Source organism: Lagenorhynchus albirostris, chromosome 2 (genome assembly GCF_949774975.1).
Source record: "Lagenorhynchus albirostris chromosome 2, mLagAlb1.1, whole genome shotgun sequence".
Taxonomy (NCBI): domain Eukaryota; kingdom Metazoa; phylum Chordata; class Mammalia; order Artiodactyla; family Delphinidae; genus Lagenorhynchus; species Lagenorhynchus albirostris.
The window spans coordinates 110907546-110933806 of NC_083096.1; the positions used below are offsets into that span (position 1 = coordinate 110907546).

Consider the following 26261-nt stretch of genomic DNA (forward strand, 5'->3'; position numbering starts at 1 on the left):
GGCTAAAACTTCCAAAACTATGTTGAATAATAGTGGTGAGAGTGGGAAACCTTGTCTTGTTCCTGATTTTAGGGGAAATGGTTTCAGTTTTTCACCATTGAGAATGATGTTGGCTGTGGGTTTGTCATATATGGCCTTTATTATGTTGAGGTAGCTTCCCTCTGTGCTTACTTTCTGGAGAGTTTTTATCATAAATGGGTGTTGAATTTTGTCAAAAGCTTTTTCTGCATCTATTGAGATGATCTTATGGTTTTTCTCCTTCAATTTGTTAATTTTCTCCTTCAATTTGTTAATTAATGGTGTATCACATTGATTGATTGGCATATACTGAAGAATCCTTGCATTCCTGGGATAAACCCCACTTGATCATGGTGTATGATCCTTTTAATGTGCTGTTGGATTATGTTTGCTAGTATTTTGTTGAGGATTTTTGCATCTATGTTCATCAGTGGTATTAGCCTGTAGTTTTCTTTTCTTGTGACATCTTTATCTGATTTTGGTATCAGGGTGCTGGTGGCCTCGTAGAATGAGTTTGGGAGTATTCCTCACTCTGCTATTTTTTAGAATACTTTGAGAATGATAGGTGATAGCTCTTCTCTGAGTGTTTGATAGAATTCCCCTGTGAATCTATCTTGTCCTGGGCTTTTGTTTGTTGGAAGATTTTTAGTCATAGTCTCAATTACAGTGCTTGAGATTGATCTGTTTATATTTTCTATTTCTTCCTGGTTCAGTCTTGGAAGGGTGTGCTTTTCTAAGAATTTGTGCATTTCTTCCAGGTTGTCAATTTTATTGGCATAGAGTTGATTGTAGTAATCTTTCATGATCCTTTGTATTTCTGCAGAGTCAGTTCTTACTTCTACTTTTTCATTTCTAATTCTATTGATTTGAGTGTTCTCCCTTTTCTGGCTAGTGGCTTATCAATTTTGTTTATCTTCCCAGATATCCAGCTTTTAGTTTTATTGACTTTGCTATTGTTTCCTTAATTTCTTTTTCATTTATTTCTGCTCTTATCTTTATGATTTCTTTCCTTCTATTGACTTTGGGTTTTGTTTGTTCTTCTTTCTCTAGTTGCTTTAGGTGTAAGTTGAGGTTGTTTATTTGAGATGTTTCTGGTTTCCTGAGGTAGGATTGTATAGCTCTAAACTTCCCTCTTAGAACTGCTTTTGCTGCATCCCATAGGTTTTGGGTCATCGTGTTTCCATTGCCATTTGTTTCTAGGTATTTTTTGATATCCTCTGATTTCTTCAGTGATCTCTTGGCTATTTAGTAGTGTATTGTTTAGCTTCGATGAGTTTGTATTATTTACAGTTTTTTCCTGTAATTGTGTTGTTGTAGGAAAAGATACTTGATACAATTTCAATTTTCTTAAATGTACCAAGGCTCATTTGGTGACCCAACATATGATCTATCCTGGAGAATGTTCCTTGAGCACTTGAAAAGAAAGTGTATTCTGTTGTTTTTGGTGGAATGTCCTGTAAATATCAGTTAAGTCCATCTGGTCTACTGTATCATTTAAAACTTGTGTTTCCTTATTTATTTTCATTTTGGATGATCTGTCCATTTGTGGAAGTGGGGTGTTAAAGTCCCCTTCTATTACAGTGTTACTGTCGATTTCCCCTTTTAGGACTGTTAGCATTTGCCTTATGTATTGAGGTGCTCCTATGTTGGGTGCATAAGTATTCAAAATTGCTATACCTTCTTCTTGGACTGATTCCTTGATAATTATGTCATATCCTTCTTTGTTCTTTATAACAGTCTTTATTTTAAAGTCTATTTTTTCTGATATGAGTATTGCTACTCCAGCTTTCTTTTGATTTCCATTTGAATGGGATATCTTTTTCCATCCCCTCACTTTCAATCTGTATGTGTCCCTAGGTCTCAAGTCAGTCTCTTGTAGACAGCATATATATGGGTCTTGTTTTTGTATCCATTCAGCCAGTCAGTGTGTTTTGTTGGAGCAATTAAACCATTTACATTTAAGGTAATTATCGATATGTATGTTCCTATTACCATTTTCTTAATTGTTTTGGGTTTGCTTTTGTTTGTCTTTTCCTTCTCTTGTGTTTACCACCTAGAGAAGTTCCTTTAGCATTTGTTGTAAAACTGGTTTGGTGGTGCTCTTAACTTTTGCTTGTTTGTAAAGGTTTTAATTTCTCCATCGAATCTGAATGAGATCCTTGCTGGGTAGAGTAACCTTGATTGTAGGTTTTTCCCTTTCGTCACTTTAAATATGTCCTGCCACTCCCTGGTGGCTTGCAGAGTCTCTACTGAAAGTTCAGCTGTTAACCTTATGGGAATTCCCTTGTATATTTTTTTTTGGCTTGTCTCTTGTTGCTTTTAATATCTTTTCTTTGTATTTAATTTTTGATAGTTTGATTAATGTGTGTGTTGGCATGTTTCTCCTTGGATTTCTCCTGTATGTGACTCTCTGTGCTTCCTGGACTTGATCGACTATTTCCTTTCCCCACTTAAGGAGGTTTGCAAGTATACTCTCCTCAAATATTTTCTCAGACCCTTTCTTTTTCTCTTCTTCTTCTGTGACCCCTATAATTTGAATGTTGGTGCATATAATGTTGTCCCAAAGGTCTCTGAGACTGTCCTCAATTCTTTTCATTCTTTTTTCTTTATTCTGCTCTGCGGTAGTTACGTCCACAATTTTATCTTCCAGGTCACTTATCTGGTCTTCTGCCTCAGTTATTCTGCTATTGATTCCTTCTAGAGAATTTTTAATTTCATTTATTTTGTTGTTCATCATTCTTTGTTTGCTCTTTAATTCTTCTAAGTCCTTGTTGAACGCTTTTTGTATTTTCTCCATTGTACATCCAAAATTTTGGATCATCTTTACTTTCATTACTCTGAATTCTTTTTCTGGTAGACTGCCTATTTCCTCTTCAGTTGTTTGGTCTGGTGGGTTTTTACTTTGCTCCTTCATCTGCTGCATATGTCTCTTTCTTCTCGTTTTGTTCAACTTACTGTATTGGGCATCTCCTTTTCACAGGCTGCAGGTTCTAGTTCCTGTTGTTTTTGGTGTCTGACCCCTAGTTGTGAGGTTGGTTCAGTGGTTTGTGTAGGCTTCCTGGCGGAGGGGACTGGTCCCTGTGTTCTGGTGGGTGGGGCCGCATCCAGTGGTGAATTTTGGGGTATCTGTGGACTTAGTTTGACTTTAGGTGGCCTCTCTGCTAGTAGGTGGGGTTGTGTTCCAGTCTTGCTGGTTGTTTGGTATGGTGCATCCAGCACTGGAGCTGGCTGGCTGCTGGTTGGAGCTGAGTCTTAGTGTTTAGATAGAGGTCTCTGGGAGAGCTCTCACCGAATGATATTACTTGGGGCCAGGAGGTCTCTGGTGGTCCCGTGTCCTGGACTCGGTTCTCCCACCTTGGAGGCTCAGACCTGACACCTGGCTGGAACACCAAGACCCTGCCACCCACATGGGTCAGAAGAAAAGGAAGAAAAAAGAAGGAAAAAAAAGAAAAATGAACGAACAATAGAACCCCAAACCAAATGGTAAAAGCAAAACTAAACAGAGAAAATCACACAAATTAACATATATACACACTCATAAGAAGAAAACAAACAACAACAGCAAATGAACAGTCAGAACCCTAGGACAAATGGTGAAAGCAAACCTAAATAGACAAAATCATACAAAGAAACATACCATACTATAGACCAGGGTTTCAGAATATTTGGTCCTTTTCCAAAGTACTCTCTGGTCCTCTGCGAAAGGACTTCAAGGTCATTTGCTTAGACTTTGATTCTCAGTCTGCAATGGAATCACGTGGGAATCTTGAACTGGTGCTGGGCGTCACTGGGGAGGAATCAAATCAGAAAATCTGGGGTAAGGCCCGGCATGAAACTGCTTTAAAGCTTCCTGCCCGACTCCACCAGTCTCCGCAGGCGAGAACTCTGTATTTTTTAAACTATCATAAGTTTTAAAGCTATGAACTTTGAATAAACTAGCCACTGTAATTATAAGAATAATTATTTCCTATTGATAGAATTTGTCAATGATGTATTAATACTGCATATCTGTTCATTAAGTTGGAAAGTATTACTCTGCCTCTCACAGTCTCATGTATTTCAGGCTTACACATGTTGGAAATATATAGTAGTTACATTTCACAGACTTTAAGACTCACCCCAAAGTAAAGATGTCATATTTTCTGTTCTGAAATTTGTAGTTATATAAATGTGGACTATTAGAAATGGGCCATTATGTCAGGATGTAGACCTCTGGAAATCACTGTTTTAAATTTATTTTTGAAGTTGATTACTTCCTCCAGTGTTCATTCCATAGTTTATTTCAAAACTATTATGTGCCAGTTATTATGTTGGGTCAGAGATATAAAAAAATGAATAAAACATGCTTCTGCTCTCACATAATGCACAGATTAGGAAAATAGAAAAAAGAAAACAGAAAACCAAAAACAGGGCAGTATTCTCAGTACTGTAAGAAGAAGGACATTCCAGTAGTGGTAACTGTATCTTCAAAGGGTTGGAGCATGTGGTAAGGGAGAGCATGTTCAGAGGCTAGAACACAGCCCATTGTGTCTAGAATGTTGGGTTTGGAGGAGGAAGAAGTCAAAGGAGGGTAGGGACGAATGGAAGGACATGAGACTGAAAGGGTTGATGGAAAACTAGTAGTAAGGGCCTGGGATGCTATCCTAAGAAGTTTGGATTACAACTAAAAAGGGCAACATTTTCATCATTGCTTCAAATACACCTTTCAAAGTTCCTTAACATTTGGAAAGCAAGAAATGGAGGTTTAAAGCAACTCAGTATTTGAAGGTGAAGGATGATACGTTAGCCAGGCACAGAGAGGTTGCAAGAGAAAGAAGGAAAGTGAAGGCATCAATAACACAAAAATTTAGTGGGCTCCAAACAATCAAGAGATTTCCACTATTTTTAAAAATTTTACTTTCAAAAACCCTTATAAGTTGTCCTTTACATTCTAAGATGACATATGAAAGAAGTTTTTCTAGGTCTGTTGCTTGCAGGAGATGATAGTGGTAGTTAATGTTTTTGAGTAATCTTGCTTTGGAGCATTAAATTGAAAACCTTGACATTGGTGTCTCTGTCTCTTTCATGTTTGTTTCCTCAACACTACTACACAACACTACAATGTTTGATACATATTATGCTCAATAAATATTAAATGATGAATGAATGAGAGAAACCCAGAAGAGTAGAACCTTTTGTTTACTACTCATTTCCCTAAAATTATGGTAAATTTTATTGTCTGCAAGTTGTAAATCACGAAATAAAATCATTGGAATGCCTGACACATAGTAACTGCCCAATAAATGTTTGCTGAGTAAACGGGTGAAAGAAAAATCTAAGACAATCAAATGAAGTATTTATTGAATACTTCCTGGGAACATGGCACTAAAGTATTTCCCCTATCATCAAGATATTATCTCTCTGGAGAAATACTTCAAAATGAATGCTGTGGGTAGTAAGTATTATAGGAGCTCAAGGAAGGGAAGGAGGCTTATGGACAAGATCCGTATGAGTAGGCTTCAGGAAACAGGATAGACCTCATTAAAATTTGAATGATTGGTATGATTTATAAATGTGAGAAGGAAAAGAAGTAGTTGAAGAATAAGGCATGTGTGGGGGCTTAGTGAGATGAACCATTCTGGGTTAATTAAGTTTACCATGTTCTCTTTTAAATTCTAGTTGGGTGCTCAAGGATGCCTTTCTTTCTTATTGCTTTTCAGGGCAGTGTTGGCTCTATGGGACCAGTTGGACCTTCTGGAATCCCTGGCCCAATGGTATGTTTCTATTTTTGTAATGGATATTTCACTTTGATTTTTCTATGGTGTCACAAAGTATCACTTTCTTTTTTAGGGTCTTTCGGGGAATAAGGGCCTACCTGGAATCAAAGGTGATAAGGTGATTTAAATATTTACATTGTCATAGAGATGATTTCTTATCACATTTACTTTTCTTTTGAATCCACACAACTTATAAAATACTTGTTTTAAAAAATATGGGATCTAATCTCTACTATCAATTATATAATTTTTCTCAGAAGTAGGAAAAATAGAGAAATTACTCTTATATAACTAGTATTTGCCTTCTTATAATACTGCCACATTTGCATTGCTTAAGTGTCTTCACGTGAAATTGTGCTCTCCAGGGTGAACAAGGCATTGTGGGAGAGCCAGGAGAACCAGGGTATCCTGGAGACAAGGTAATGTTTTTACCGTTAATTTTATATAAATACAACAAAAGCCAGTGAAAATGTATAAATTCTTTAAAAAGAAAGGAGTACTCGTTATTTTAATCATTGATTATATTTTTTTTAGGATATGGTATCAATATGGTTTTACAAGTCTTGTTTAAAACAGTTTTCTCAATTATTTTAGAATAATTCCATGAATTTTTTTAGTAATTTGTAAATAAAGGTGTATCTGCCTTCTGTCGTATAATAGTTTTTCTCTTCACTGTACTGTTCTTTTCTTTTAGGGTGCTAGGGGTTTTCCTGGACCACCAGGGATGAGAGGAAAGCCAGGACCTTCAGTAGGTTTGAACTTTTGGTTTGCTCTTTCTGATTCATGGAGTACACACACTATGGCATGAGTCTGGATACCTGTTGTTGTTTGTGGAATGTAAGAAGTAGGATGTAAGACTACCAGTATGGCGTTTTCTCTCCACTTTTAGAATATAGCTAATCCTTGAAGTTTTGAGCTCACATTGCATAAATTATTGGATCTCACCCTCCTCACCCCACCCCATCCCAGGCCAAAGCCAAATTTCTGTGAGCCTTAAAGATCTTGGTTGATCTATTATAGACAGTATTTAAACTAAGCAGTAGATTTTAAGTCAGAAAATATAAGGCACCTTAAATAATATTTTAATTTATCCAGATATCTGTTTCATTAAGGAAACATTCGGAAGAAAAACTAGCATTGTCACACTCTCTTATGGGCCCAAATATTCTAGTTCCTTGTCTTTTTTTAACCTTTGACCATCAATTAATTGAAATAAAAGGATACCATGTACTGTAGTTAACTTGAAGCCTAAGAAGCTATAAAACTAAAGTTACCGGATAATTAAAAATATTTAAATGAAAAATGGTTAAAACATGAGTTAAAGGTATTTATCTGCATATTAAAAATCATAATAATTATTATAGCTAACATTTACTGAGTGCTTACAAAGTGCCAGATGCTCTTCTAAGGTCTATACATCTAATTTAATCCTTAAAACAATCATACGAAGTTGGGACTATTATTATTCCTATTTTACCAATTAGGGAAACTGAGACACAGAGTTAAATAACTTGCCCAAGGTCCCATAGTTAGTTAGTTAGTCACCTGGGAAAACCTAGGAAATCACATGTGTCAGAGCCCATGCACTTAGCCACTGTGCCATAGTGTTCTGGGCTTTAATGTTTTAAGATTGTTTTAGGGTTGTTTTTTTTTTGCGGTACGTGAGCCTTTCACTATTGTGGCCTCTCCCGTTGCGGAGCACAGGCTCCGGAGGCGCAGGCTCAGCAGCCATGGCTCACGGGCCCAGCCGCTCCGCGACATGTGGGATCCTCCAGGACCGGGGCATGAACCCGTGTCCCCTGCATCGGCAGGCGGACTCTCAACCACTGCGCCACCAGGGAAGCCCCGTTTTAGGGTTTTAATATTGATTACAACTCTGTGAAGGTGATTGTAGATACAAAAACTTAGATATAATATCATAATTTATTAATATAACATTATAAAAGAGTGTTGTTTTCCCAAGCAATTCATCATGTTCCCTCTAACTCCACCCTCTCATCTTTGAATTGTTTATTTTTGCATCAAAGGAAGCAGCATTAAGTTACGTAACTTTACATACACCATTCTTTATGACTTCTAACAGTGACAGCATTTCATATACATTTCCCAGGAATTATTTAATCCAAAGAACAATTTTCGGCATCTATTTATCTAATGACGTGTTGGTGGTGAGTTTTGCCTTAACTAGTTTTCACTCAGTCAGCTATCTACCCAGACTTGTGCCGTGCTGTTGAATCTCAGAAGGGGCACGAGTATAGGTCAAGCTAACAAAAAGCTTCTATTTTTCAAGGATGATTCTAAACCACGTAAAAGGAACTTTCAATATCTGCAGTGATTGACCCTTCTTATATCTTCATTTTCTTCTAATGTGAGGCTTTTCTAACTTTTGATAACAAGAAAAGGAAGTGGCATGACACATTTTCTAAGGTCAATACTAAGTAATAAATAATTGATATTATTCTCTTACGCTTTGTAATTAATTACTTGAGAAAACCAGAGTCAAATATCATGCTTATATAAGGTAAACCTTTTTAATGTCTTCCTTACTCTTTGATTCAATTTATATTGATAACATGTTTGTTGGGGTGGGAGAGGGGGAATTGCTGGTCTGAATAACATGTAGATTTTAGTTCCAGCCCTGACACTGACCTGCTGTGACCTTGGACATTTAACCACCATGGTATCCAGTTTCTCGTGTTTAAAATGGGAGTCAGGCTATATCATATGTAAGGTGCCTTGCAGCTCTGTGACTCTTTAATCCTCTCTTAGTAATAATGCTTCCCAACGTTGCTCTAGTCTAAGCTAAAGCAAAGACAGCCCGTTTTACCTTTAGCACATTGTCTTAAAACCTTAAATTTTTGTTTTTCCTGGGATCACCAGAAACTCTAATGTGGTTCTTTAAGGCAGTGATGCAGGGAACATGAAATGGTGAGCGTGAGGCTTTTGCTTGCTCGTGTTATACCTTTTTTGTACTATTCTAATAAAAATATTTTAATGTCAGCAGGGATTAGTTTGGTAGGAAACAGTTGGCTATTTTTTGTTTCTTTTAATCAAATCTTCAAAATATACATACTTTGGACTGAAGATAGGATAGAGACTTATGAATTAATATTTATGAGATGGCCTTGCCTTTAGACTTTCACTTTATTTGTCACTTGTTTCTATCTATTGTTAGAAAAAATTGTAGTTGTTTGACTTTCCTCGTTATGGAAGGAGACACCTGTTTAATGAAAAATTACGTACACAGTATCAGTAATCATATTAAAAATAATTTATACAAGTTAGTGCCTATCTAAATCATTTGTTTACTATCATGCAAAGAATGCCAGAGTCATGAGAACGTCTTTCTTATTTTATATCTCCTACTTTTGTTTTTCTGTTATATAAAATGTTGGTGTCACTGATACTGTTTCCAAATGGATCTAAGTTATAACATAAAAGAATGTTTTCAACATAAAAGAATGTCCTGATCCAGAAGGATTGTAACATTCTGGAATAGGGAAGCTTTTACCCTGCAAGTATTTAAAAACTAGAGGAAACTACCAATCTGAAGCTGTTAAGAAATATTATTTTTTTAAAAAGAGAAAATAAATACAATTATGTCCTTTCCATTTTTTTTTAGCTAGAAGTTGCTGTCATTTGTAGAAGTTTACTTTTAATCATTATTCAATTCTCTAAAAGTTACTTGAAAACTCAGTTTTTATAAAGGAGAATTGACATTCAAGGAAACTTGCCATTGAAGTTTTTCAAAATGAAAATTTTTTCTGAAGGATGAATAAAATTCTACAATTTATATTTTTAAATATCAGGTTGTCAATCAACTTTTCTGAAAACAAAGTCCTAGTGTATGCTGATTTTTCCTCAAGCTTGTAAATTTAGTGTCTTGTTTAGATTTTGCCACTAGAGGGCCTCAGTGAGAACTTCATGTCTATCTCTTGGAGGTAATATTCATTTTAAGAATTTGACTCCCTTAGATACTGATTATGATGGAGTATGATGGATTATAATTTTGTTTATTTAGGGGAACTTCAGTGAAGTTCTGCATAATACTTTATTACTTTTCTCTAGATTTGATTGCAGTAGTTGTATTGTGTACTGTTTAAGTCCAGATACTCTAGCACTCTACGAGACTGAATTTAGTACATATGGAAAACTGTGCTTTACTTCTTGGAAAGTGGATAAACCCATATTATACATAAAATTTTATGTATAAGAAATGCAAGCAATTTTATATATTCTGAGACCTATTTAAGTCAAATTTAAAACTCACATAGAAATTTAATATGACAAATAATGAATTCAATATTTTTTAATGAAAACAAGGGTATCAGACTACCGGCCTTCCCTGTTCTGTAGTTTCCTCTCTTGAGAGCATCACCAGCCCTCTCTAGTAGCAGGCTTTTACCCACTTCTCTTTCGTCGGATCTTCTTCTCCAGCCCTGATTTCACATTGCTAGCCTGAATGACAGAAAATGGCTGCAGAGTTATTGAAACTGAGTCCTCAGAAGTTTAGTTAAAGGATTAAAGCAATCTAGGAATTCTAGGTATCATCCAGGAGAGGAGAGAGGATGTGAAGGGAAGGATTAATGGTTATAAAATTGATTAACATTTAATGAGTACTTTCTATGTGCTAGGCACTGTGCTTAACACTTATACATTTATTGTCTCATTTAATCCTTACAATGACTCTGTAAGAATGTTACTACTGTTGTTATTATTCATGTTTTATTGGTGAGACAACTGAGGCTGAGAGAGATTAAGCAACAAGGATTTAAATCCAGGTGATTCTTAATTACAAAATCAGGCCCCTTATAGTTATGAAAGGAGAAAGGAATTTTCAGAGACAGAGGACCCTGGCTATTTTTGGAAACAGTTCTTCATCTAGAGTTCCCTACTTTGTTAAGTCAAAGTTTACTGTCTTATCTCTGGGTAACACATACCCACACACACAATTTTTTTCCTTGATTTAATTTCCATTAATTTGTTTGTAGCCCTAACATTTAGGAGTAAAAAAAAAATATATATATATATATATATATATAGACATATCTCTATATAATAAGTTTTCTACAATGATGATGGTTATAAATTAAGTCTTTCTGAATAGTTATTAAAACTTTGGCATATTATTATATATTGAGTGTTGTTTGCCAGAAAGTCATTACAACTTTGTGTGGCATAATATATTTAGTGCTTTTTGCTTACCATATGTTTCCTTTTTAAATCATATTTATTAAATTAATGTTTATACTTTGATTTCTCCCACCCACCCCCACGTTTTAGGGCCAAACAGGTAACCCAGGACCCCAAGGACCATCTGGCTCTCGAGGACCAGAGGTAAAATGTTGGTGGGAATATAATTAATTTAAATAAATATAGAAATTAAACTTGACTAGTAAAACATGCTTTTATGTAATAGGTTTAAGAAAGATTCTCTTTAAAGTTGATGTCTTTGAAAATAGTTTGGACTAAATTTTTTCTGTTATGTCAGGAGGTATGCAACAGTGATCTCTAGAAAATAGAAAAGGTATTACCTGCATTATAGTCCTGGTTAGGTCACAGCTGATTTATTTGTTCTGCACAATGACTACTAATAACACATGCTTGGAGCTTGAAATCAAATTTCAGGACCTAAACGCCATTGAATTTTTAATGCAGAATGCTTCCAATTTTTTAATATGCATATATCATTTGGATCTCATATTCTAGAATGAATACAATTAAGTCTGTAGCACATATATCAGATTTGCTTGTATATTTGAAGTTCTTACTTTGGCTTAATGCTTGATGTAGAGGGGCTTTTTCTTTTCTAAGACTACATAGGACATAAGCTTCTGAGGTGAAACATTTAAGTTTTTTTAAAAAAATTATTTGAGTCAAAGATATACTACATAGAGGCAAAGCTTCTGAAGCTCACCCTAGTTCAAAAATATAAACCAAAACATATGCATACATAAACATATACATACATATTCACATCTGATCCAGAGTCATAGATGCAGCATTAACAGTGAGAAAGTGAATTTGGCTTCACAATAAATAAATCAGAGCAATAAAGTCCCCATAGTGTCAAAGCAGTAGGCATAGTTTCTAGGAATAGTACCGTCCTGGTGCTTTCTCCCTCTCTTTGTAAACTGTAAGGTCTATTTCTTATTGCACAGCTGTCTTTCGGGGTTGGTTGATTTCTTTAGCAAATACCTATTCTTACTTATTGTCTAATTTAAAAACGTATTGGATGTTGATAGTTCAAAAATCTAAAAAACTACATTGTATCTACTTTTAATAATAGAGAGGTAATAGGAGGTAAAATACAGCAATGTATTGATGTCATCATTCTGGGAAGAAGGAAATTGTTTTGAGTAATAAAAATGATTATTAACAAAGTAGTAATTAACAGATTAATATAAGTTTATCTTTTATGAGCCTACATTCATTTAATCATTTGTCATGGAAACCTTCCTGGAATGAATCATATTTACCTGTGTTCTCATACTGAGGATACAGAACCTAATTTATCTTTTATTATCTTTAAAGGTTAATTTTATGAACATGGATTATGCTGTTGTAATTTTAGTTACAGATGGTATGTGTCCTAGGAAGGACTGTGTCACCTCCTTGTTATCAGTATGGCTTTGGATCGTTTTCTTCTTTTATATAAAGCCAGGTTAAAGGATGCATGGGCCATGTTTTTACTTATTACTTAATTTTCCAAAATTTTTTTTTCCTCTGTTGCCTTTGAGATTTTATGATTTGCAGTCATGATTCAAAGCATTGCCTCATTGTCTTTGACTCCTGCAAGGTAGTAAGCCCTAACCTATGCCCATTCTTCCTCCTTACCTATTTTAAATTTTTTGATGGGGCTAAAGGTGTAACCTGTATTCTCTCAATAATTGGTGCCCGGCTGTTTGGGAAATGGGGCCTAATCCAAAGATCATAACTTCTTCTTGATCATAAGAATATAGGATGTAAGATATCATATATGAGGCAACAGCTCTATTTAAATACTTCTTGACATTAGGCTTTTAATAGAATTGTATGTCTAAGAATTTAAAATAGCATGTTTAACAGTATATCAAGCCTGAAAAGTTTCTACTTGCACAGTAGATGAATTTTCTCAGGTAAAGGATCTTATATGTTGTGCTGTATTTTGACTTTATCCTGTAGACAGTGATCAAAGATTTTTAATCAAAGGAATGAACTTATCAGACATGCATTTCAACATAATTGTGGTAGAAGGAGTAAAGATAAAAGAGAACGAGAGAGGGAGAGATGACAGAACTAAGGCTGCTTGGGAGTATAATACAAGGCCAGGGGATTAATGATGAGGGCCTGTAATAATAAAGAGGAAAGGGTGGCTTCAAGAAATAATTAGGAAATTATAATTCACAGCAGTTGAATCACTCAGTTCAGTTCATTCAGCTTGTGTGAGAGAGGAATAAAAGACAAGTTTAATAATTTTTGCTTGAACAGTTATGTAGAATGTAGATCACCATTCTAAAAATAGAGAATAAAAAAGGAGGAGGATACTCAGGGTGGGTGGAGATAATGCTTTGGTTTTGATTTTGTTAGGGCTGAAGTGCCTATAGGACATACAGGAAATTAGTCTCATAAGTGTGTAGAAAATTGTAGACCTGACACTCAAAAGAGTGAACTAGAGATACATGTTTGTATAGTCATCCACATAAAGGTATTAGATGATGCAATTGTAATAGATGAAATAATTTAGGCTTTATAAAACAAGGTTTGAAAATACTACACCTGGACCCTCAACTCCAGAAGGCTATATTCTCTGTTTACAGTGCAATTAAGTTTTAAACTGACAGTGTTAAGAGCAGTAAAATAAACTTTGATAACTTAAAAACATCATGAGAAGAAAAAAATCACAATGGAAATTACAAAATATTTAGAATTAAGTAACAAATCACTATAAAATCTAGTGTTGTACCTAAAGCAGCACCTAGAGGGAAATTCACAGACGTCAGTGCATTTCTCTAAAAAGCAAGGAAGATCAAGAATAAATAAGTTATGCATAGCACAAGTTTAGGGACTTGTTTTAAAAGGAAAAAGATGTTGAAAGAGGTCAAATAGGATAGAGTCTGTGTTCTCTGTAAGTAGGATACTAAATCCCAAGAGTGGGAGAAAGGTGTGCATGCAGGAGGGCGCTTGAAGAGTTCTGTGAGGACTAAGCAGGGAAGGGAACCAGGGACTAGTAACAATTTCTGACTTGTGTTAAAAACTCAGCTGAGACTGAAAAACCTTTTCCCCAAAATACAGCCACAAGGTTCAGTACAGTTCACTAGAACCGAATTGCAAACTTGAATCTCAACTTTCTACTGGGCAAAACAATGAAACATGGTCAGTTATATGCTTTTCTTCTCCCTTGGATAAAAACATATCACTTGTCCAAAGGAAGGGCAACAATTCATGGTATTGTGTGATTTCCATATTTGAGTATAGATTGCTATCATAATGTCAAAGTACAATCCAGTAAAAGTAATCCTATTAGAGGCCAAATTGATGGTCCTAGGTATATACTTCTGTGATAGCTTTTGTTAATAATTGGGTGATGAAAGGCTTAAGTTAATATCTGGAAAGTACAGTGCTTTTGAGATATCTTCTGAATGAGAATTGAGGAGTTAGCCTGAGTACCTTGAGCAAATTACTTGGAGTTTTTTTATTGTGAATATTGTGATATATATGTTTAATTTTATCTTTTCCTAAATGGCTTATCAATTGTCCCAGAACCATTTGTTAAGCAATTTGTCTTTGCTTCAGTGATTTTGAGATGCCACCCCTATCATATAGTACATTTCCATGGTTATTGGGTCTATGTCTGGACTTTGTTTTCTGTTTCACTTGAATGGTTGTCTATTCCTGTGCAATTGTCACATTATTTTAATGATAGAAGTTTTATGGTATTTTTTATCTTTATTGAGAAATAACTGGGAATAATCGACCAATATAATTGCGTATATAAAAGAGTAAAATGTGATGATTTGATATACCTTGTGGAATTATTACCAAGATCAAGATAACACATCCATCACGTCACATAGTTAATTCTTTTAAATTAAAAAAAAAATCTTATTGGGGTATAGTTGATTTACAACATTCCATTAGTTTCAGGTGTACAGCAAAGTGAATCAGTTAACATCTGAATACATATCTGTTTTACATATAGTAATGTGTATATGTCAATCCCAATCTCCCAGTTTATGCCTCCCCACTTTTCCCCTAGGTAACTATAAGATTGTTTTCTACACCTGTGACTTCATTTCTGTTTTGTAAATAAGTTCATTTGTACCATTTTTTTTAGATTCCACATATAAGCGATATCATACGATATTTGTCCTTCTCTGACTTATTGCCCTCAGTATGACAGTCTCTAGGTCCATCCCTGTCACTGCAACTGGCATTATTTTGTTCTTTTTAATGACTGAGTAATATTCCATTGTATATTTGTACCACATCTTTATCCATTCATCCATATGTAGATGGACATTTAGGTTGCTTCCATGTCCTGGCTATTATAAATAGTGCTGCAGTGAACATTGGGGTGCATGTATGTTTTCGAATTATGGTTTTCTCCAGGTATATGCCCAGAAGTGGAATTGCTGGATCATATGGTAGCTCTATTTTTAGTTTTTTAAGGAACCTCCATACTGTTCTCCATAGTGGTTGTATCAATTTACATTCCAGCCAACAGTGTAGAAGGGTTCCCTTTTCTCTACACCCTCTCCAGCATTTGTTGTTTATAGATTTTTTGATGATGGCCATTCTGACTGGTGTGAGGTGATACCTCATTGTAGTTTTGATTTGCATTTCTCTAATAACTAGTTATATTGAGCATCTTTTCATATGCTTTTTGGCCATCTGTATGTCTTCTTTGGAGAAATGTCTATTTAGATCTTCCATCCATTTTTTGATTGGGCTGGGTTTTTTTTGTTGTTATTGAGCTGCATGAGCTGTTTGTGTATTTTGGAGATTAATCCCTTCTCAGTTGCTTCATTTGCAAATATTTTCTCCCATTCGGAGGGTTGTCTTTTTGTTTTGTTTATGGTTTCCTTTGCTGTGCAATAAATTTTTGTGGTGAGAATGCTTAAGATCTACTCTTAGCAACATTCAAGTATATAATACATATTTTTTTTAACTATAGTAATGATGCGGTACATTAGATCCTCAGAACTTACTCTTCTTATAACTGAACATTTGTATCCTTTGACCTCCATCACCCCATTTCCTCACCCCACAGCCCCTGGCAACCACCATTCTATTATCTGTTTCTATAAAATTGACTTTTTTTAGATTCCATATATAAGTAATAACATACAATATTAGTCTTTCTCTGTCTGGCTTATTTCACTTAGCTTAATGCCCTCCGGATTCGTTCATGTTGTTGCAAATGACAAGATTTCATTCCTTTTTGTAGCTGAATAATATTTCACTGTGTTTGTGTGTATTTATCACATTTGTGAGATATATATATGATATATAGAGATATGATATAATGATATTCACATTTTCTTTATACATTCCTCTGTCAAAGAACATTTGTTTCCATACCTTGGCTATTGTGAATAATGCTGAATGAACATGGGGGTGCATATATCTTAAAGAGTTAGTGTTTTCATTTTCTTTGGGTAAATACCAAGAATTGGAATTTCTGGATCATATGGTAGTTCTATTTTTAATTTTGGGGGGAACCTTCTTATTGTTTTCCTTAGTGGCTGTACCAATTTATATTACCACCAACAGTGCACACAACTGTTCCCTTTTCCACATTCTTGCCAACACTTGCTATTTCTTGTCTTTTTGATAATAGCTGTTTTAACAGATATAAGGTGACATCTCATTGTGGTTTCGATTTGCATTTCCCTGATGATTAGGGTTGCTGAGCATCTTTTCATGTACCTGTTGGCCATCTGTATGTCTTCTTCAGAAATATGTCTATTCAGATCCTGCCCAATTTTTAACCAGATTGTATTTTTTTGATGTTGAGTTGTACGAGTTCTTTATATATTTTGGATATTAACCCTTTATTAGATATATGGTTTGCAAATATTTTATTAGGTTTGACTTATATCTATGAATTAATTTAGGGAGCAGTGACATTTTTATTATATTGAGTCATCCTCTTAAAGAACAATCGATGTCTTTCATTTGTTCAGATCTGCTTTTGTATTTTTCAGGAATGTTTTAAAGTTTTCCTCATATAGGTTTTTGTACATGTCTCATTAAATTTGTTCCTATTTTTTTGTTGCTATTATAAATGGGATTTTTCTCTACCATTGTATTCTCTAACAGGTTTTTGTATGTATATGAAGATTATTGATTTCTGAATGTTAATTTTACATCCTGCTGCTTTAGTGGTTTATTGTCTTTGAGTTATTTTTACCATTGATTTTCTAAAGTTTTCTAGATGTACTCTCATGTAATTTTCAAACTTTTTTTATCAGTTCCCATACCTCTAATTCAGTTCTCTTGTCTAGTGGCATTGTAATACCTCTAGTACAATGCTGAAGAGTTGGAAGTAGTGTGCATCCTTGTCTTGTTCCTCATTTCAGTGGAAATGCTATGATGATTTCTCATGAAGTAAATGCTAAATTAAAATTAAAATATGCACATATTTTATCATGTTAAGAAATATCATCAATTCCTGAGTTTTTTAAATCAGGAATCATTTTTATAGTTTGTCAAATATATATAAAGAGTCAGATATTTGCTATATTTTCAACGTGTATAGAGATAATTATATATGTCTTTTTAGATATATTTATTGGTATATTATAGTAATGGATTTTCTATTAACTTTTGTATATAATAACTATATCTATATAATTTCTGTACATTGACTATTTCTATATGACTTTTCTATTGCATTCTTGAAAATATTCTACTTTATCATGGCACATTATTTTCCTAATGTAATACTGATTATACTAATATTCATTAGTACTTCTGCATCAGTATTTATAAGTGATATTGGTCTGTAATATTCTTTCTTTTTTTGGTACTTCATCAGGTTTAGATATCAGTGTTATATTTATTTCATCAAAATAAATAGAAAGTCTTCTTAGTTTTTAGTGCTCTGGAATAATTTATGGAATACTGGGATTATCTTACCTGTGAGGCTTTGGTGGAATTTTCCTGTGAAACCATCTGGAATTGATGCTTTTTTGTGGAGTAGTTTCTTGGTACCTTTCTGTGTTGCTTCTGTGAAAATTAGCCTGCTTAGAATTAAGCTTTTTATCTCTAAAGGGGTTAGCTTTGTTAAAATGTTATTTTCTTAGGAAATTAGCTGTTTCACCTAGGTTTTAAAATTTACTTCCATATAAATCTGCAAAATAGTCTCATGATTTTTAAACTTTGTTTTAAGAATTCTCTCTTGTGTGCTATTTAAAATTTGTTAAATTTTTTATATTTGTGTTTTCTCATTTTTTCTCTTGATTAGGCTTGATTCAGTTTGTCTAGTATGTTAATTTTTTTCTCAAAAAACACCCTGAAATTTTTATTTATTGTCTTCTCTTTTTCTTTTATTTACATAATTAGTTTCTCTTTGTATCTCCATTATTTTCTTGAGATTCTTTTGGTTTATGTTGTTCTTTTTCTTTTTGAGTTGGGAATTTAATTTATTTTTATTCTTTTATTCTTATTCCTAAAACTATTAAGGGCCATGCCTTTCCCTCTGATCATTGCTTTAAATGTATCCCATGTATTCTGGTATTGAGTATTTTTATTACCATTATTTTTTAGATATTTTGTAATTTCAGCTTGTATCTCCCTCTTAACCCAAGAGTTATTTAAGAAGGCTTTTTTAAATTTCCAAGTGGGAGAGCCTGTTGGGTTTGATTTTGTTAATAATTCCTTGTTTCATCACACTGTTATCATAAACTGTTCTGTTTTATGGAACTTAGCAGTCTGATTTTTTCTTTGTGACCTAATATATGATCCCTTTTTGTGACTGTTCAATATGAACTTGACAAAAAGGTATATTTTTATTATCAGATGTGAAGTTCAGTATATAGTGACTTGCTCTTCCTTATTGATTATGATCTTTACTTTTTGGCTGTATCTTCACTTATTTTTGGTCTGATTGATCTGTTTTAATGGGATGGACTGTGGCTGTTGTCTACCCAGCTGCTTTGGGGCCACAAATGGTACTTATATTTCCCTCCTTCACTATCCATTTTAAATTCCCCTCACCCTCAGCTGCCTCCTCAGTAGGTCTTGGTGACTTATCTGGTAGTATAACCTAAACCTTCAAGACTGTAGGGCAGTTCCAAGATGCGTTGATTGTATCACCTGTGTTTCATGTGTATTCCTTCCTGCCTTTTTTGTGTAAAGCAGTCTTTCTTCCTTTTGTTTTTCAGAGTCAGTTAACCATGCCAGTTTGGTGACTCCTCTTTTTGTTTGCTCATATCTTGTCATAAAAAGTCTAAAGTGTCCTGGTAGCAGCTGTAACTTTTAGTTTGTTAGGACCTTTGATGTGCCTCCTGTCAAGAGAGAGCCCCTTTGGGTATCAGGATCTCCAACCCTGAAGAGTCCAAGGTTGTGGAGACAGAACGCACAAAATGTACTGTTATTGGAAGTGATAGCAGATAGGACCACACCTGCTTCTACTTCTTGGTTTGGGACTCATATATCCTTCCTATTAGGGACAAAGCATCATATGGAGGTCTCTGATTTAATAAATACACTGTATCCCAAAGGGTGGTACTCCATCCTTTCACATTGTTTCCTCTGAGCTGGTTCTTCAGTTATAACTTTAGAAGGCAGTTCCAGTGTTCTGTGAGACTGGCTACCTCTAGATGGTGCAAGGTGGATTAAGACCAGTGGATCATATCATGGGCTCACTCTTATACCTCCTTCAATGTAGGGATACTATGCTTTATGAGGTTCCATGCCTGTGGATCAGGCATTCTGTAATTCCCTAGATAGTGGTGCTAGTTAAACCTCTAAAGAGAGGAAAGGCACACTTCAAACTAAAATATGTATCTAACTCTGTAAAGATGAACTGCTGATACTGCCAGATTGAAAGGGGCCCACATGAATGTAAATTTTTAAGTCTCTTTTTTAAAACATAAATTAAAAGGATGCATTTGCCAAATCAGTGACTACACACCATGTCAGGGAAGGCCTTAGTCATCTGCTTTGGTGATAATACTACATCCGACACAGCAGCTGCATTTGGGGCTGTGGTAGTCTACAGTTATCTCCAGAATAAAACTGATTTCTGTATGGGCCAGTCTGACAAATTAAACAGTGCTATGATAGAGCCTGCCACCCGTACATATTTTAGATCTTAAATGGTGGCACTAATCTCTGATATGCTCTCCACACACAATGTGATTGGCCGTCATGTAATTGTGAGTGATTGGCTGATCCTTAGAACCAAAGGTCCACCTAACGATAGGAGTATCCCTGCCTTTTTGGCTCCTTTATAGAAAATCCAGTTCTAATTATTCATTTTCAGGAGGTCTTTTAGAGATACCTATTTTATGTTAACCACCAAAAACACAAAACAATGGTGAGTTAGATTAAGTCCTGACTTTAAGGAGCTTATATTCAAGAAATTAATACTAAATTCAGACTATGTCAAAGCCTCCACTGTCTGTCTTTTTCCCAGACATCAAGATTAATTAGGTTTGATAAAATTAAAAATAAAAAATCAGGTCATTCTTTAATAGTCTAGAATCAGTGTAGTTCTCAGAGAAAATTATAAAACAGCCAAAGAATTTCTTTCCTGAGGTCTCTGGTCTCTCCTTTCTATATTCTCTCCCTGTTGGGTATGAGTTCTTGTCTATTTCAAACAACCAGTGTCTCTTTTTCTTTCCATAATTTACCCTTCTTATCAAAGCCTGTTTTTAGAGAAAGACCTGATAAATATGTTTCACTCCCATCAGTAACTGGTTAACAGCTAACTGCAATATAATTCCCTCTCAAGGATATTTACATTTCAACACTAAACAGAAACCTGAAAGTAATGCAGTGAGTCTTGAGTATCATTTAGTGAGCAGGGAAAAATTTGTGGTTGATTAGAAACTTTGATACCCCTCAAATTAATCATTATCATACAAGTGGTCACCCACACTACCAATAAGACAGGACAAGACTGGCCAATATTTCTTGCTAGCGCTTTCTAGTTTGGAAATTCAAATCTTCATAAGAGTTAGTAAAAGCAAAGCACTCTGAAGTTTTTGTTGTAAATGCTAAGTTGTTTGCCATTGGCATTGAAGAGAATTGTTCATCATTAAAGACCATCTGAACAAATGTCACTTCAAAGTTATTTTCTTGCTTATTCTAGGTGAATTATTAAATTGCTGTAACAAAGAAGTAAATATACCTGTGCATTTAGCTCTTCACAGAACTGTAAATATTAGAGGTGTCTCAAGGTAAAACATTATGTACTTTAAAACATAAGATTAAAAATTTTTCCATAATCATTCTTTGTTTTTAAGGAAAACATATGGAGAATGCTGTACAGGACTCTTTTCTATTCCTTTAAGCATGGTAATATCAATTTTAGCACTAATCACATGCTTCCTCCCAGTTCTGGCAGTAAACCACCTTCAAATGTGGTAGCAGGATAGTTATAATGTTTGTTGATTCAGCCGTTAACCTCCCTGGGCTACAGAGATTGCCAAATAGTTGAATTTTGGATGATGTTCTTGGTAAATGGGACCAGTTGTTTACTGTAAAAATGAGCTGAGACCACTAATCACAGAGATACCAGAAGTGGCCAAGCAGTGGGTCCTCTTTTTCCACCGTGGTGGTCTTCATTAGAGACAAAGACCAAAGTTTATTTGGAGAGTCTGCTCGTTAGTGAAGGCGTGCTTCTAAATGTCCATTTTAGCACTGAAGTGAACTTAACTGGGACGAGGCTGCCTGTGGCCAGCTACATTAGTTGAGTAGATCTTAGTGCTAATGGATTCCCTTCAGTTGAACCAGTTACATCTTTGGTATCTTTTATCAACTGAGTTTGGTTGAGTAATTTGGTGTTTTTAGTTGTTACTCAAAAAGTAGTGCTGAAAGAAAACATGTGATTAAATCAGTCGATAAAAAATTGTTTATTGAGTTCCTACAGTGTGCAAGGCTGTGCCTAGTGAACACTGTGGGATATATACAAAAAGAATGTGTTATCCATAATTGGGGGAAATTTACACCCTGCTTGAGAAAGACAAGATATATGCATATACTTGTTAATAATGGTAACAGCATCATGTGAGAATTAAATAAATAGTTGTTATAGTTCAGTGTCAGTACAGAGAGTTAACATAAGATAGAAGGATTAGGGAAAGGGTCTTGGAAAAGATGGATCTTGAATTAGATTGTTGATGAATAAAGGGCAGGAAAAGGGGAGAGCAATCCAAGCAGGGTAAATCACATGAGCAGAGCTAGACATCTAGGTAATATGCTTGGTGGATTTACAGACAGTGAATAAAACTGGCTAGCTGATGCAGATTTCTTGTGTTGGTTTAGAGTGACAGATAAGGTTATAAAAGTAGATTGGTGCCAAATTGCATAAGGCCTTTGATTCTAAGCTATACCAGAGGCACAGTATTCAGTAGCTAGGTAGTCAGGCCTAATACCATAGTCGTATTGTGGAAAAAAATATGGAATCTTCCCCTTCATCTCCCAAGTAAACCAGCCAAAGTTTTATTGATTTGCCTGGTTTCTGTCCATAACAGTCACAAATTTCTATCCTTTCATACTCAGTATAAGTGGCAGTCTCTATAACTGTTATCTGAAAGGGGATGGAATCTTCTGCCAACCTAGGATGAATCTTAGTACTATTAGTTACTGTTAATAATAGTACTTAGTGCTTTTGTTACAATGAGGTAGACCTGAGGCTGCTCACCAGATTTAGGAGGAAATCTTTCCATCCAGAGGAGAGTTAGCAACAACTAGGGCAACTGTCTTTGAAGATGCTTCCCGTTCCCAGTACTTGGTCTACAGCCATCTTTCGCAGTTCCTCCTTTTAGCAGGCAATAAAGTGTGGGACGATTTATTGCCTGGTTGACTGCACAATTTGGTCAAATTCACTGCCAATTCCCATTAACTCTCCTCATATCCTGTTATCATCTGGTGAAGCCCTCACACTTCCCCTTACAGAAAGCTATGTCTCCATCAGTATTCCATCCTCATGACCTGAACCGTCAGGGACTGTGAAGGATCTGAGATTTTATCCTGTTTGCAAGCCAACAAGTTAGCCTGACAGTTTCAAAGATTCTGGTAGAAGACACAAGACTCCTGGGATAGAGACAAATGATAGTTTATTACTCTCAGCAATAGTAGTTTCTGGAGTATCAACATTTCTGCACTGACTCACTGAGCTTCAGTTTCCAGAGGGTGATATGAAGAGACCTGGATGACCTTTGCATATACAGTGGGTTGCATTTCATAAGAAGAACTTGGAGCTTAAGGAAGCTGAATCTTTTATAATGGACAGCTATAAAAAAATAATGGGTTCCAGAAAAAGACATTATTATATGGACAGTAAGTGTTCCTGACTTTTGCTATAGGAGGAGACACTATCTCTATGTTTACTATACAAAATTCTCTGATAAGAGACTGGTATGAGAAATGGTAAGTACCTCATTTACATAATGTGCAGAAATTCAAGAGACTATGGAGAATTGTCTCCAGCAACATGTTAAGGTAAATGTTGGAGGTATAAAGATGAGTAAGATACATTCATTTTCCTCATGAGCTCACATTATATTGGAATAAACACGTCCATAATTATAATATAGTGCATTAAGTACTAAACAGCCATGTTAACAGAGTTCTGTAGGAATATAAAGGAACAGCTACTGATTTTGACTAAGAGGAACTATGAAAGGCTTCACAGATCATGATACATTTGAGTTAGTAACAAATTGTATGATGAAGGAACCTCAGGGGTGGAGGGAGTTAAGAAAGACTTCTGAGAAGCATGGTTGCTTGATCAAAGATGAAGACGTAGTGGGGACTTACCAAATGCAAGCAGAGGGCAAGGGCATTCCAGAACAGATATATGAGGAAGCTGGGTGTATTTAGAGAACTGCAGACAGTTCAGTGTTTTAGTCAAGTCTGTTTCCATTAAAAATGACAGAAACCTAATTCAAACAGTTTTCAGCCAAAAAATCAGGACTGGCTAATGTAGTCAGGAAGTCCAGCAGTGCATGTGCCTAGAGGTTTGGCTAGATACAGGAGCTGGATGAATATAATCAAATTACTCTCATCTTCTAGCCTTATCTCTGTTGGCTTCATTTACAAACATTGTGGAACAGGTGGCTCTTGGCAATTCTAGGCTTATATTGCTCTAAGAGTTAGCAATCTTAGCAAAAAGAAAGCACTCTTCTTTCTCTGTAGCTCCAGCAGAAATTCTAAGGTAGGCTCCAGCCAATCTGACTGGGATTACATGGTCATCTTTAAGTCAATCACAACAGCCATGAAACAGGAATACTGTAATTGGCAGGATTTGGATCACCTAGGGGTATAGGTGATCCTATACCCCTAAAAACTGGGATGGGGACCAGAAGCACATGCACTGCAAACTGGGGAAGAGAGTAGTTCCCCAAACAGATGGTGAGCAGATAAAAAGAAATGCCGTCTACATTTCACATTTTTGGTGCCCAATATCTGTATATACCCTTCTTCCCACTTACACAGGTTTTAAAATGCCTTTGGTAACATAGTGCATGTGGCTACCCACACAGCTGAAAATACACTCTCCCTTCTCCAAAGAAAGATAACCCAGTGTATTGGTCAGTTATTTGTTACAGCTCCAAGGCCAGGTTCTTTGGGTAAGGAGCATTCTCAGTGAGACCCAGATACAGGTCTACATCTCAACTAATCAGTATATGATTTTAGAAAGAAAACAAAATAGCCACACTATTCATTCCATTTGGAAAACGAGAGAATGAGAAACAACATAGAGTGGCCCAGGCCCATAGTTGTGTATTTAAACCAAACGTAGGCAATTGATACATGATAGTTCCTCGTAACAATATAAATCAGCTTTTTAAATCACCCAACTTCCCACTCCATGCCACAAACTTACACACACTGAAATGAGAATCTGAGGTAAAGAGTCTCTGGAATATATCATACATTCTATGAAACAAGGGAATATCTTCATTCTGTAGTATATGTTCAGTACCAAGAACAATGCCTGACACATGGCAACTATGTGTTGAAGGAATGACTATATATTCTTAAAGATGCTCATAAGAATTCTAAATGAGTCATGTATATAGACAATGAGTACCTAAAATGATATTTATCTAAAGGTAAGCATCAAATCACAGTCATGTTATTATCTCCAAAACATTTTGAAATATGAGTTTCACTGATTTTTATCTGGGGACAGGTTTTCTAAGGTTCTTTACGTGGTTGCAAGCTATTGTCTACCAAAAAGCAAGTGGTTATCTAAAACATCCAATACCAACTACCTTTTTGCTTTACAGTTTTATTGAAGTATAATTTACATATAACAAAACTGCCTATATTTAAATTGTACAATTTGATAATTTTAGACATATGTTTAACTTGTGAAACAATCACTGAAATCAAAATAGTGAACTCATCCATCAAACCCCAAAATTTCTTTGTTTACCTTTGTAACCTTTCCTTTCTGTCCTTCATGTTCCTCCCTTCCTCAGTCTACTACTGATCTGCTTTTTGTCACTATAGGTTATCCAAACTTAAGTATCAAATAATGGTCAAAATAAATTATTTTAAAATTATAAGTTTAGTAATAGTTTTCTGTAGATTTCAGTAGAATGAAAGTAGCCTTTGCAATTGACTTTGTAGGTTTTTTTGAGTGACTTCAAATATACTGTGAATACTATTTAAGCAAAGTTTTATTTAGAAGAGAGAGTGTATGCTATGTCATAAAGGATTTTATTGTCTTTTTGGATTTTCTCTGAGCTTTTAGAATGTTACATATAAATGGAATTTAGAGTTCAGCTGTGCTATATTTATTGCTTAAATATATAGAATTACAAAAGGGGAAATATATAAATAGCAATAATCATTTGCAAAGATTTTTAACAGTATCATAATGAAAAAAAATCTGGTTTTGATGGCTTTTTAGACCTAAAACAGCAAAAGAGAATGAAAGTGAGCCAGATACTTAGATGAATTCTTTATTCTGCATTTATTTTTCCAGAAGCTCATATTTTCTATTTGTGGTTTTTTCAGAAGACAGAACAGTTCCTTAATTTTTAGTTGCACACTGCCCTGTGCTCAAGTTTAGTTTCTATAGTTTACTGGGAAAGTGAATTTATTATTTTTGTCCTTTCAAATATTTTTTTGGCATTAACTTTTGGATAGATTATTCTCACTCAGAAAAGGTCATTTAAATCTTCTTTTATTACTTTCCTACTTGGACTCAGTATATTCCCGACATGGCATGTACTTCCACAAATACTAAAGAACAAAATCTTATGATTGTTTTTTGGATCCATGTCTCAAACTAAATTCTCTCCTTACAGAACCTCT

The 26261-nt window shown here is 35.0% G+C and overlaps 1 protein-coding gene across 1 annotated transcript in view; it reads left to right on the forward strand.

Annotated features, from left to right (window-relative positions):
* Positions 1 to 26261, forward strand: part of COL24A1 (collagen type XXIV alpha 1 chain) — a 394686-nt gene that overhangs the window by 122100 nt on the left and 246325 nt on the right. The window contains exons 15-19 of the mRNA XM_060139635.1: positions 5718 to 5771; positions 5848 to 5892; positions 6140 to 6193; positions 6469 to 6522; positions 11058 to 11111. Of these exons, the coding sequence (XP_059995618.1) occupies positions 5718 to 5771; positions 5848 to 5892; positions 6140 to 6193; positions 6469 to 6522; positions 11058 to 11111 (261 nt within the window). The remainder of the gene's footprint in view (positions 1 to 5717; positions 5772 to 5847; positions 5893 to 6139; positions 6194 to 6468; positions 6523 to 11057; positions 11112 to 26261) is intronic.